Here is a 14,576-nt window from a genome sequence, read left to right as displayed (position 1 = left end):
GTTTTTCTATCATGCTTCTTCTAATATCCTCCCTTGATCAATCATCCATTTTGTCTCTGTGAAGCATCTTGGGAAAATTTGTGGTAAAGGTGCTATATAAACACAGCTGTTACCGTAACCAAATAAATATTGCCCAATATGGAGATAAAAAGGTGATATAAAGAAAGTTTTGCTTTGCATTGTACTATCTGTCACTTAGAAATACTTGATGCTGATGCTCACAATACCTGACATGGTGTTTGATTTGATTTGACTTGATTTATTATTGTCACATGTGTTAGTGTACAGTGAAAAATATTGTTTCTTGTGCGTTATATAGACAAAGCATACTGTATATTGAGAAAGAAAAGAGAGGGTGCAGAATGCAGTGTTACAGTCATAGCTAGGGTGCAGAGAAAGATCAATTTATTGTGAGGTAGGTCCATTCAAAAGTCTGATGGCAGCAGGGAAGAAGCTGTGTACAATTCAATAAAAAAAATCACCCACAGAGCCAGCCATGTGCAGGTATTTGAGATCCAGGTGTATTATAAAGAACATAAGACACAATAACTGAAGTAGGCCACTGTCCCTCTGAGCATGTTCCGCCAGTCAATAATATCATGGCTGATTTTCTACCTCACTTTATCCTCATATCCCAGATTCCCTTCGTCTCCAAAAGTCTTTTGATCTCAACAACTCAGCATCCACAGCTATCCAGGGCAGAGAATGCCAAAGATTCACAACCCTCTGAGTGAAGAAATTCCTCCTCATCTCAGTCCTGAATGATTGATCCCTTATCCTGAGACGATGATTCCTAGTTCTAGACTCACACGTCCGGGGGAAAGGGTCTCTCATTTCTATCCTGTCAAACCCACTACGAAGTTTACACATTTCAATGAGATCACCTCTCATTCTTTTTAACTCTGGAATTAAATCTCAATCTCTCCTCACGCCTTTTGGCCCAGGAATCCACCTAGTGAACCTCTGTAGCATCCCGTTTGGCAAATATATCCTTCCTTAAATAAGAAGAGCAAAACTATACATCATAGTTCGGGTGTGGTCTTATCAAAACTCAATACAACCGCAGCAAGCTCCTTACCCTTATTCTCCAACCCCTTTGTAATACAGAGCCTCTCTCTCTCTTCATGCACCATGCCCTGAAAGGGCATTGGTGACCATGGACTTCCATTGGATGGGTCCATGTTTAGACTTGGCAGGTTACTGCAGTGGTTTGACATTGCCTTCTGCAGATGGCTGACCAGGAAACTCTCCTGCCTTCCTGCCTGCCATCAACATATCAGAAAGATTTACAGGTCGACAATCAACCTTTGCTTGGCCGCATTGGCATCAAGGGGGCGCCACGGTGGCACAGTGGTTAGTGCTGCTGCCTCACAGCGCCAGGGACCCGGTTTCGATTCCTGGTTTGGGTCTCTGTCTGTAAGGAGTTCCCCCCGTGTCTGCGTGGGTTTCCTCTGGGTGCTCCAGTTTCCTCCCACAGTCCAAAAGAGATGTGCTAGTTAGGTGCATTGACCATGCTAAATTTTCCCTCAGTGTAGCCAAACAGGCGCCGGAGTGTGGCGACTCGGGGATTTTCACAGTAACTTCATTGCAGTGTTAATGTAAGCCTACTTGTGACGCGAATAAATAAACTTTAAAACTTCAAAAAACAGAAGCATTTACAGATGGACAGGCAACTTTTGCTTGGCCGCATTATGATGCACCTTCCTTGACATCAAGTGTGATTTGAGCCTGGAGTTTCTGGACCCAGATGTAGGGACTCCACCACTGTGTCACAAGACCTCCCCTTGCAATAAAGGCATGACCTTAACATGCCCAAAGTGCACTGCAAAATGGAGAAGTGATGTTCTCCTGCCCCTTGCAAATAAATAAAATTAAATTAAGTTAATGAATTAAATATTACTGAAAACATAATGCTTTAATATTACAAGATTTATCGTTACAATATAATTCTGGCAGCCCATTATACCTTCATGAAAGGTTTGGTGGATGAAAAGTGTGTTGCTGTCAGTCCATTTAAATAAGTAGTCGTCTCGAATATTGTCCAAGATTCGTTTCCATCCCTTGCTCTCACAGAAGCTGCCAATGCTGTATGGAAAAACATAATGCAGTATTTGAGCAGATATCTTTTATAACCAGATAAGAAACAGGCCAAGACAGAGCAGCACGGTGGCGCAGTGGTTAGCATTGCTGCCTCACAACGTCAGGGACCCGGATTCAATTCTGGCCTTGCTTAACTGTCTTTGTGGAGTTTGCACGTTCTCCCTGTGTCTGCGTGGGTTTCCTCCGGGTGCTCCGGTTTCCTCCCACAGTCCAAAGATGTGCAGATTAGGTTGATTGGCCGTGTTAAATTAACCCTAGTGCCAGGGGCATTTGCAGGGTAAAATATGAGGGATTACGGGAATAGGGCCTGATTTGAGATTGTGGTCGGTGCAGACTCGATGGTACGAATGGCCTCCCTCTGCACTGTCAGTATTCTATGATTCTAAGATGTGTAGGTTAGATGGATTAGCCATTGGAAATGTGTGAGGTTAGGGGGATAGGGCAGGGGAGAGGGCCTGGGTAAATGCTCTATCAGAGAGTAGGTGCAGTCTCGAGGGGCAGAATGGCCTCTTCTGCACTGTAGGGATTCTATGATTCAAACTGCAGCATTCTACTTGTATCCCTTCAACCAACCTCCTCAACCCCAAGCTCCCTTTCATGCCACACCCACTCAACCGATGTTACTCAGTTTTGTATTGCATCATTGGTCATATTTGCTCCACTACCTGAATAACCTTTGACATAAAAACTAGCAATTACAATTAATCATCAACTTTCTGATGTTTGACAACATACGCATGTGACTTTGCATCAAGTTTTTAATGGTTACTACTCAGCATAAATATAATCCTTTCACATGCTAGCGATTGTCTTCCCTCCCTGCTTTAGGTAAACAGATCTGGTAAAAAAAAAGTAATTAAAACACATGTACAGCATCTTCCTCTGAGTACACACAAAGAAAGAATGCCTGACAAAAGAAGAAATTGGCTTCTCTTACGTACGCGCTGGTTTTGTAAGGCAGTATTCTTGTTTAAAGATTTTTGGCCAATAATTATCTCTTTTAGGTACTACCTGCAGTGATTATAGAGCATTAACATGAGGCCATTCAGTCCATTGTGCCTGTACTAGCCCTTTGAAAGAGCTATCCAATTATTTTCATACTTCTGCTCTTTCCCTACAACCTTGTAAAAGTCTTATTTATTAGTTTCACAAGTAACGCTTACATTTACACTGCAATGAAGTTACTGTGAAAATCCCGAGTCGCCACACTCCGGTGCCTGTTCGGGTCAATGGACCCAACCAGCACATCTTTCAGACTGTGGGAGGAGACCAGAGCACCCGGAGGAAACCCACGCAGACACGGGGAGAATGTGCAAACTCCATACGGACAGTCACCCGAGGCCCGGAATTGAACCCGGTTCCCTGGTGCTGTGAGGCAGCAGTGCTAACCACTGTGCTACCATTTTTCCCTTCAATTATTTATCCAATTCCCTTTTGAAAGTTACGACTGGAATTATTTCCACTCTTCCCATTTTGACCAGGAATATTATCTCTGCAAGTTTTCCCATCACGGACACTAAGCAGAATGGATTGTTGTTTCCAAGTTTATCCTTCTCCCTCTTTGGAAAAAAGGTGTGTAGCATTTCCAATCCACCAAGCCTCTGGCACTAGCTCCATATCTGAGCAGATTGTGGTTGGAACCTCTGCAATTTCCACCATTACCTCTCTGAGTAACCTCGGTAAGACTGGGTCTAATTAAACTAAGCCAGGAAACAATGCGCTATATTAAATGCCATTGTGCTTCTTATATATGTCACAGATGAAATGGCTTCACATACTGTCAGCCTATCCATGCCACTCTATGTTACTAAGCAGCAGCAATGTCTAGTGTGAGTTGTGACGATTCAGTGCCTTTATTTGTGTCTTGTTTCTTGTGAAAGATTTGTTTAGAAGTCAGTTCTATTTACCCAGTGCCACTTTATCTACAACTGGCAGCCCACCGTGGGGCTGCATGGTGGCACAGTGGTTAGCACTGCCGCCTCACAGCACCGAGGACATAGGTTCAATTCCCGGCTTGGGTCACTGTCTGTGTGGAGTCTGCACGTTCTCCCCCAACAGGCGCTGGAGTGTGGCAACCAGGGGATTTTCACAGTAATTTCATTGCAGTATTAATGTAAGCCTACTTGTGACACTAATAAAATAATATAACATGCTGAGCATGGAGAAGGATAATTGCATGGAGTCTGCATGTTCTCCCCATGTCTGCATGGGTTTCCTCCAGGTGCTCCGGTTTCCTCCCACAGTCCAAAAGACGTGCTGGTTAGGTGCATTGGTCGTGTTAAATTCTCCCTCAGTGTACCCGAACTGGTGCCAGAGTGTGGCAACTAGGGGATTTTCACAGCAACTTCATTGCAGTGTTAATGTAAGCCTACTTGTGACACTAATAAATAAACTTCATAAAAAAACTTAGATTTGCATTTATAAAGTACTTTTCATAATATTAAGACTGACTGAGACTCCAACGTTTAAAATACTTTCTGAAGTGCAGTCTCTATGTGACGTGGCCGCTAATAAGTGCAAAACAAGGTCTTACAAATAGCAATGTGATAACTAGAAAATCTGTCTCAATGGTGTTGGTTAAGAGATCAATGTTGGCCAAGCTACGAGGGGAAACTATTCCCTTTCTCTCCTTCAGAACAGTGTTCTGGGATCTCTTATGCTCACTTGAGAGAGAATCCAGGGCCTCGGTTCAATGTCTGACTGAAAAGATGGCACCTTTGACAGTGCAGCACTCCCTCAAGTGCTCCTTCACCGGAGTACCACAGTTATACCACCACAGGAGTTTGTTCAATCAACAATGTGTTGGGTATAACCATAAGATCAATGTAAATGTGAATTCCTACAAGCAGGAGGGTTCCAGGTTCCAAGAAATACTGGTGGAGGTGGCAATAGTCAACTGCGTTCTGCAGTTCAAATTTATGACTGGATTATTTGAGAGATTACCTGTACTTTAAATCAAGTGAACCATTATAATGAGGTTTGCAGCACAAGGATAGAATCACTGAGCAAACACTGAATTATGTTCAAACATTCATTCTGTTCCCTTGACGCTTATAGATTTGTTCTGAAAATGTTGTCAATAATGTGGAGAATATCCAGCCTTCCTTGTGAGAAGTTTACAGTGTTCAAGAAGAGCAGCACGGTGGTGCAGTGGTTAGCACTTTTGCCTCACAGCACCAGGGACCCAGGTTCAATTCCAGCCTCGGGTCACTGTCTGTGTGGAGTTTGCACATTCTCCCCATGTCTGTGTGGGTTTCCTCTGGGTACTCTGATTTCCTCCCACAGTCCAAAGATGTGCGGGTTAGGTTGATTGGCCATGCTAAATTGACCCTAGCGTCAGGGGGATCAACAAGATAAATGAGGGTTGCGGGAGTAGGGCCTGGGTGGGATTGTGGTCGGTACAGACTCGATGGGCCAAATGGCCTCCTTCGGTACTGTAGGGATTCATTGATTCTAAGAGAGAGATAGAAAGAATCTGCTGGAGATGAGGGATCTTGGCCCTTAGAAGGCATACAGCATGCTTGCCTTCATCAGCTGGGGCATTGAGTATAAAAGTTTAGTTGTATAAAACTTTAGTTGGGCCGCATTTGGAATATTGCGTACAGTTCCTGGTCGCCACACTACCGGAAGGACGTGGATGCTTTGGAGGGGGTGCAGAGAAGGTTTACCAGGATGTTGCCTGGTCCGGAGGGTTTTAGGTATGAGAAGAGGTTGGATAAACTCGGAATGTTTTCACTGGAAAGACAGAGGCTGAGAGGTGACCTGATAGAGGTCTACAAAATTATGAGAGGCATAGATAGGGTGGATAGTCAGAGGCTTTTTCCCAGTGTGGAAGGGTCGACTACAAGAGGGCACAGGTTCAAGGTGAGAGGGGGGAAAGTTTAAGGAAGACGTGCTGGGGAAAGTTTTTCACACAGAGAATGGTCGGTGCCTGGGACATACTACCAGTGGAGGTGGTGGAAGCAGACATGGTAGCAATGTTCAAGGTGTATCTTGATAGATCCATGAATGGGAGGCAAACAGAGGGATAGAAGCCACGTATGGGCACAGGCTTGGTGGGCCGAAGGGCCTGTTCCTGTGCTGTATTGTTCTTTGTCCATTGTTTATTATAAATCATAGAAGAAATCATAGAAATCATAGAAACCCTACAGTACAGAAAGAGGCCATTCGGCCCATCGAGTCTGCACCGACCACAATCCCACCCAGGCCCTACCCCCATATCACTACATATTTTACCCACTAATCCCTCTAATCTACGCATCCCAGGACACTAAGGGGCAATTTTAGCATGGCCAATCAACCTAACCCGCACATCTTTGGACTGTGGGAGGAAACCGGAGCACCCGGAGAAAACCCACGCAGACACGAGGAGAATGTGCAAACTCCACACAGACAGTGACCCAAGCCGGGAATTGAACCCAGGTCCCTGGAGCTGTGAAGCAGCAGTGCTAACCACTGTGCTAAGTTAATGATAAATTCTGGTCCCTGTACTAAACCTGTTTAACCTGCATCTGCACATGAGAACAAAACTGGATTCTACTCTTCGAGTCATGTGTCAAGCTGCGGTGTTATAGCAACCTAGAATAAAATGAAGCTTTACTTTTATACATACAGAGTGACTCCATTTGTGCCTCCGATATAGTAGAAAGGGCCTTGTTCTTTACTTTCTTCCTGTTTCCTGCTATTGCTGGACTTGTCTCCAGTTTTCTGATTGGCGTTGCTGATTCGCTTTCTGCATTCTGATCCCTCGGACTGTGTACTGGAGGGCCGGGCTGTGAACCATGGGTCAATTCAGGGAGACACAGAGTAAAAAGAGATAAGTCAGCAAGATAGTGGGATGAACGTCATAGAATTCAAGTGAATTCCCCCCAATTTTTCACTCATTAGTGTCCCCTTGCAATTCTTCCTTTTGCAACAAACTGTGGTTTTAATATTAATGAGAATGCGGGGGGGGGGGGGGTGGGGCAGGGGGGTGGTCCTGGGATTGGGGGCATGAAGGTTCTTTAAATAGAATCATAGAATCCTTGCAATGCAGGGGGAGGCCATTCGGCCCATCGAGCCTGCACCGACCACAATCCCACCCGGCCCTATCCCTGTAACCCCATATATTTACCCTGCCAATCCCCCTGACACTAATGGACAATTTATAATGGCCAATCCACCTAACTTGCACATCGTTGGAGTGTGGGAGGAATCCAGAGCACGTGGGGAAACCCACGCAGACACGGGGAGAATGTGCAAACTCCACACAGACAGTGACCCGAGCCGGGAATCAAACCCGGGTCCCTGGCGCTGTGAGGCAGCAGTGCTAACCACTGTGCCACCATGCCGCCTCATGGCTTCATTTAAATATTTCTCACCAACTCCAGTCTGACACCCAACCAGAGTGACTGCCAGACCTATAGGGGTACACAGGCATTTGGCCGCAGGAGGACACAACAACCTCCATTTATATAGCACCTTTAACAAAATAAAACATCTCAAGACACAGCGGGGGACCCATGGGAGCAGACCCCGGCACTCACTGACAGGAAGGTTTTCTTGGGGATTGGGGGTCCCAGCCAAATTCGGCAGAGAACTCCTTGAGGGATCTCGGGGGAGCACTCCAGCTGCTCCTGAATTAAGATGAGTGCTAAAAGGAGCCCGAAAATTTAAAGTCAAAGTCACAGCCATGTAAAAATCCAGGAAATGCATGAGATGCAGCATTTCGGCTTTCAGGGTGGATGTATGAATCAATAATCCTCTTTAGTTAAACCCACAAAAACCTGCTGTTGTTATTTAGAATCACAGAATCCCTACAGTGCAGAAGTAGGTCATTTGGCCCATCAAACCTGCCATGACAACAATCCTAACCAGGCCCTATCCCCATAAACCCCAGGTATTTATCCCGCAACACCCCCCCCCCACCCCCCCCCCCCCACCCCCCCCCCCCACCCCCCCCCCCCCACCCCCCCCCCCCCCCACCCCACCCCCCCACCCCCCCCACCCGCACCCGGATGGCTGAAAAGCGTCTCTCATAGAGTCATGCAGTCATAGAGGTTTACAGCATGGAAACAGACCCTTCGGCCCAACTTGTCCATACAGCCTTTTTTTTTTAACCACTAAGCTAGTCCCAATTGCCCGCATTTGGCCCATATCCCTCTATACCCATCTTACCCAGGTAACTGTCTAAATGCTTTTTAAAAGGCAAGGTCCTGCCAGGCCTTGCTTTCCCAACTCTCAAATGGCTAGCATTCCAGGGGAGGGCAAACGAAATGGTTCCACGCACTCTGAAGCTCTCCTCGAAGGTCAGCAGCATTGACCTTAATGAAGTGGGAAAGCTTGCTACCAAGTGGCAACATCTTCTCAGTCAAGCTGCATCTTGCTTTGAGATACCACATCTTAACAATAAGCAGCAGCAGAGAAGGAAAGAAAAGGAAGCAATTCCTGCATCCAGATGGAGGGACATCCTGGGACATCCTGGCCCATGTGCTTAATAATTTATGGGTTGGGAATCACCTAATTAGTCACATGAAGATTCATGGCAGATGTTGTGAGTCGACATCAAGGGACAGCTGGCAATGATGACATACTGGTCTCCAAAAACATTGCAATTCTGAATGTTTAGACATCCTGATAATGATATCCTTTGATGAATGAAGATCTCCTATACCGAGTTTGCAGATTCTAATCTGATTTGATGCACTGCCATCAAGCCAAGGGAGTTTCAATCCTTGGAAACGAATAGTGAGTGGCTCACACAAAATTTTAAAGAGATATGCTCAGGAGCGTTAGTCCAAATAACATCATGTCTTCCACTGGCACTCACTACCCCCCCAGTGCCACCCCCCCCCCACCCCCACCACCCCTCCCCACCCCCCCCACACTATATTCCAAATAATTCGAGCTTGTTTCTTCAAAGGACAGAATGTACCTAAACACACAAACTTGTTTCCACCGCATTGTTAGAAAAGCCAAATAAATAGGCACAGCGGCAACAAAGCAAACTCAAGGGCGCGCGACATCTCAAAAATGGACACAGCCTAAATCTTGCGGTCTTACAACTGGGAACAAAAGGAACCAGAGTCCAACATGCTATTAGTGAGTTTAGCTGAAAGTTAATGGCTAGCTCTGTTGTTATAAGGTTGTAATAAAAATCAAAGGGGCTCTAATGAAGTCAAAAGCCATGACGGTGTAGTTTGAAGAGTTTGAACAGTCATTAGAAGCTCCAGATAGAAGATTTTATCCCTTGCAGATATTTGCTAGCTCATGCAATGCGCACCTTTGGAGATTATTATTCCACCAAACAAAGACTGAGAAAGGGTCTATGAAGCTCGTACAGTTTGATCAAACTCTGTGGCAGTGAGACCACACCTTTATGTCTGCTAATTGTTCACAAAATGTGCCTGGAGACATTGGCGAAAGTAACAAAATTCACTTCCTTACGATAAAGAAGAGGGATGAAAGAAAAGAAAAAGGACATAATTACCATTGTAACATCATGTGGCTAAATGTCATAATTAGGGCAGCACGGTGGCACAGTGGTTAGCACTGCTGCCTCACAGCACCAGGGACCCGGGTTCGATTCCTGGCTTGGGTTACTGTCTGTGTGGAGTTTGCACGTTCTGCGTGGGTTTCCTCCGGGTGCTCCGGTTTCCTCCCACAGTCCAAAATTGTGCAGATTAGGTGGATTGTCCATGCTAAATTGCCCCTTAGTGTCCAAAGGTGTGTAGGTTAGATAGATTAGCCATGGTAAATGCTTAAAGTTACAGAGATAAGGGAGGAGGGGATGCACTGTAAGAGAGTTGGTGTAGACTCAATGGGCCAAATGTCTTCCTTCTGCACTGTATGTGACCAAGGTTTCCTGTACATTTCATTAGTTTAATTGCTTAAATAAATGAAAACTTTACTTATATAGCACCTATAGAATCTCTACAAAAAGAGGCCATTTGGTCCATTGACCCTGCACCGACAACCCAGGCCCTATCCCAAAGATGTGCGGGTTAGGTGGATTGGCCACGCTAAATTGCCCCTTAGGGGGACAAGCTAGGGTAAATGCATGGGGATAGGGAGGCCTGGGTGGGACTGTGGGCGGTGCAGACTCAATGGGCCGAATTGCCTCCTTCTGCACTATATAGGATTCTATGATTCCCATAACCCCACATATTTACCCAGCTAATCTCCCTGACACTAAGGGGCAATTAAGCATGGTCAATCAACCTGACCCACACATCTTTGGACTGTGGGAGGAAACTGGAGCACCCAGAGGAAACCTACACAGACACAGGGAGAATGTGCAAACTCCACACAGGCAGCAACCTGAGGCCGGAATTGAACCCGGGTCCCTGTGAGGCAGCAGTGTTAACCACTGTGCCATCGTGTTACCACATCCTTTTGCATCCTCAGGCCATTCCAAAGCACTTCATGGTCAATGAAAATGTCTTGAAGGATGGTCAGTGTTTATATCCTCAATAGTACTTATTCATAAAGAATGTCCTTGCATGTATGATGATAACACAGGGTTAAAGAAGGAGAAAAGAAGTAGTTCAAATGAACACAAGTGATGCATAAGTGATTACTTTTGTGACTTATTTGCATACAGTCCATTTTTAGGCAAAGTCCCTCGAGGAACCTAGTACTACATAGAACATAGAACAGTACAGCACAGAACAGGCCCTTCAGCCCACGATGTTGTGCCGAGCTTTATCTGAAACCAAGATCAAGCTATCCCACTCCCTATCATCCAGGTGTGCTCCATGTGCCTATCCAATAACCGCTTAAATGTTCCTAAAGTGTCTGACTCCACTATCACTGCAGGCAGTCCATTCCACACCCCAACCACTCTCTGCATAAAGAACCTACCTCTGATATCCTTCCAATATCTCCCACCATGAACCCTACAGTTATGCCCCCTTGTAATAGCTCCATCCACCCGAGGAAATAGTCTTTGAACGTTCACTCTATCTATCCCCTTCATCATTTTATAAACCTCTATTAAGTCTCCCCTCAGCCTCCTCCGCTCCAGAGAGAACAGCCCTAGCTCCCTCAACCTTTCCTCATAAGACCTATCCTCCAAACCAGGCAGCATCCTGGTAAATCTCCTCTGCACTCTTTCCAGCGCTTCCACATCCTTCTTATAGTGAGGTGACCAGAACTGCACACAATATTCCAAATGTGGGCTCACCAAGGTCCTGTACAGTTGCAGCATAAACCCACAGCTCTTAAACTCCAACCCCCTGTTAATAAAAGCTAACACACTATAGGCCTTCTTCACAGCTCTATCCACTTGAGTGGCAACCTTTAGAGATCTGTGGTTATGGACCCCAAGATCTCTCTGTTCCTCCACAGTCTTCAGAACCCTACCTTTGACCCTGTAATCCACATTTAAATTAGTCCTACCAAAATAAATCACCTCACATTTATCAGGGTTAAACTCCATTTGCCATTTTTCAGCCCAGCTTTGCATCCTATCTATGTCTCTTTGCAGCCTACAACAGCCCTCCACCTCATCCACTACTCCACCAATCTTGGTGTCATCAGCAAATTTACTGATCCACCCTTCAGCCCCCTCCTCTAAGTCATTAATAAAAATCACAAAGAGCAGAGGACCAAGCACTGATCCCTGTGGCACTCCGCTAGCAACCTGCCTCCAATCCGAAAATTTTCCATCCACCACCACCCTCTGTCTTCGATCAGACAGCCAGTTACCTATCCAATCGGCCAACTTTCCCTCTATCCCACACCTCCTCACTTTCATCATAAGCCGACCATGGGGGACCTTATCAAACGCCTTACTAAAATCCATGTATATGACATCAACTGCCCCACCTTCATCAACACACTTAGTTACCTCCTCAAAAAATTCAATCAAATTTGTGAGGCACGACTTGCCCTTCACGAATCCGTGCTGACTATCCCAGATTAATCCGCATCTTTCTAAATGGTCGTAAATCCCATCCCTAAGGACCTTTTCCATCAATTTACCAACCAACGAAGTAAGACTAACCGGTCTATAATTACCAGGGTCATTTCTATTCCCTTTCTTAAACAGAGGAACAACATTCGCCATTCTCCAGTCCTCTGGCACCATCCCCGTGGACAGCGAGGACCCAAAGATCAAAGCCAAAGGCTCTGCAATCTCATCCCTTGCCTCTCAAAGAATCCTAGGATATATTTCATCAGGCCCAGGGGACTTATCGACCTTCAGTTTATTCAAAACTGCCAGGACATCCTCCCTCCGAACATCTATTTCCTCCAGCCTATTAGCCTGTAATACCTTCTCTTCCTCAAAAACATGGCCCCTCTCCTTGGTGAACACTGAAGAAAAGTATTCATTCATCACCTCGCCTATCTCTACTGACTCCATACACAAGTTCCCACTACTGTGCTTGACCGGCCCTAACCTCACCCTGGTCATTCTTTTATTCCTCACATAAGAGTAAAAAGCCTTGGGGTTTTCCTTGATCCGACCCGCCAAGGACTTCTCGTGTCCCCTCCTAGCTCTCCTAAGCCCCTTTTTCAGCTCGTTCCTTGCTAACTTGTAACCCTCAATCGAGCCATCTGAACCTTGTTTCCTCATCCCTACATAAGCTTCCCTCTTTCTTTTCACAAGACATTCCACCTCTTTCGTGAACCATGGTTCCCTCACTCGGCCATTTCCTCCCTGCCTGACAGGGACATACCTATCAAGGACACCCAGTATTTGTTCATTGAAAAAGTTCCACTTTTCATTAGTGCCTTTCCCTGACAGTTTCTGTTCCCAACTTATGCCCCCTAATTCTTGCCTAATCGCATCATAAAAAATGACCGGTTCACGTACAAACATTTGCGCAAACTAGTATGTGACTACATGTTTTTTTTATAACCTTCAGCAACAAAAGAAAATTGTGTTCATACTAATCGCTATACAACACTAAATACTACACTTGCTGATGAGGACAAACACCCTATACGCAACCATTATGTGTAGAATTCCCAATGCAGTTTCAGTTCGCTACATGAGGAACCATGGAATGATGAAAGGCCACTCGGCCCATCAAAACCCTTCCACGCATCATTTTTAATTCATCTCTACTGCGGATGCTGCCTAAGCTATTTTCTTTCTCAATTCAAAGTTCCTGTTAACTTTATTCCCCAACCAGCCCTCCCACAAATGTGATGATGGCCTCGTGGTATTATTGCTAGACTATCAATCCAGAAACTCAGCTAATGTTCTGGGGACCTGTGTTCGAATCCCGCCACGGCAGATAGTGGAATTTGAATTAAATAAAAAATATCTGGAATGAAGAATCTACTGATGACCATGAAACCATTGTCGATTGTCAGGAAAAACCCAGCTGGTTCACTAATTGGTATGTTATCTCCGTGTCTGTGTGGAGTTTGCACATTCTCCCCGTGTCTGCGTGGGTTTCCTCCTGGTGCCCCAGTTTCCTCCCACAGTCCAAAGATGTTTTCCAGCTAGGTGGATTGGCCATGCTAAATTGCCCCTTAGTGTCAGAGGGACGAGCTCGGGCAAATGCATGGGATTATGGTGATTGGGATTGTGGTTGGTGCAGACTCGATGAGCCGAATGGCCTCCTTCTGCACTATATGATTCTATAATGTCCTTTCGAGAAGGAAATCTGCCATCCTTCCCTAGTCTGGTCTACATGTGACTCCAAAGCCACAGCAATGTGGTTGACTCTCAACTGCCCTCGGGCAACTAGGGATGGGCAATAAATGCTGGCCCTGCCAGCGAAGCCCATGTTCCACAAATGAATAAAAATAAATTAAAGTCCATGATACTTCCTAACTTTACAGTCTCCGTAAAAGTTCTTGAATCAATTGCTTTCTTAGGCAACCATTATGTTCAATTCTCAGCTTTAATCTACATCCGCTTATTTTTTATAATCACCAATCCCACTTCTCATTAAATATTCTTCCGGTACCTTCCAAAAGCATTAACATGGAATTATCGGACAGTCTATTCCACGTGTCCATCGCACTTAAGGGAATATTCCTTTTTACATTACTTGCTTCAGGCATGTAAATTTTACACTCATTACTTGATTTCCTGCGGCATTATTCAAACCGTCAATCTTCTTATTAAAAATGTCCCAAGAACTTAAGAAAATATCAAGTGTGGAAAATGTCATTCGGCTCCTTAAAGCATTTCTTCCACAGGCCTCGTTAAATCCAATCTACGTGTGTCCCCCACTTAAGGAAAGGCTAAGATTAGTTTGCCTCCCAGAGTGTTCATTCAGCATCTTTTAGTGGCAGCGGCTCTGTCACTCTGAAAGCCGTATCTCCAACTTTACTTAATCAATAGGGCTACAGTGGTTAGCGCTGCTGCCTCACAGTGTCAGGGACCCAGGTTCAATTCCGGCCTCGAGTGATTGTGTGTGTGGAGTTTGCACGATATCCTCATGTCTGCGTGGGTTTCCTCCGGGTGCGCTGGTTTTCTCCCACAGCCCACAGATGTGCGAGTTAAGTTGATTGGCCATGCTAAATTGCCCTTT

At 45.4% G+C, this 14,576-nt stretch overlaps 1 protein-coding gene across 1 annotated transcript in view; it reads right to left on the bottom strand.

Moving 5' to 3' along the window:
* Nucleotides 1–14,576, bottom strand: part of LOC144510239 (protein polyglycylase TTLL10-like) — a 112,400-nt gene that overhangs the window by 62,054 nt on the left and 35,770 nt on the right. Inside the window, exons 2-3 of the mRNA XM_078239732.1 lie at nucleotides 6,713–6,872; nucleotides 1,967–2,085 (exon numbers count right to left, since the gene is read on the bottom strand). Coding sequence (XP_078095858.1) covers nucleotides 1,967–2,085; nucleotides 6,713–6,872 — 279 coding nt within the window. The remainder of the gene's footprint in view (nucleotides 1–1,966; nucleotides 2,086–6,712; nucleotides 6,873–14,576) is intronic.

This window comes from Mustelus asterias, chromosome 22 (assembly GCF_964213995.1).
Source record: "Mustelus asterias chromosome 22, sMusAst1.hap1.1, whole genome shotgun sequence".
In the NCBI taxonomy this organism is placed as follows: domain Eukaryota; kingdom Metazoa; phylum Chordata; class Chondrichthyes; order Carcharhiniformes; family Triakidae; genus Mustelus; species Mustelus asterias.
Note: the sequence above shows the minus strand (reverse complement) of the source record. Positions and strands in the feature narration are given on the sequence as shown.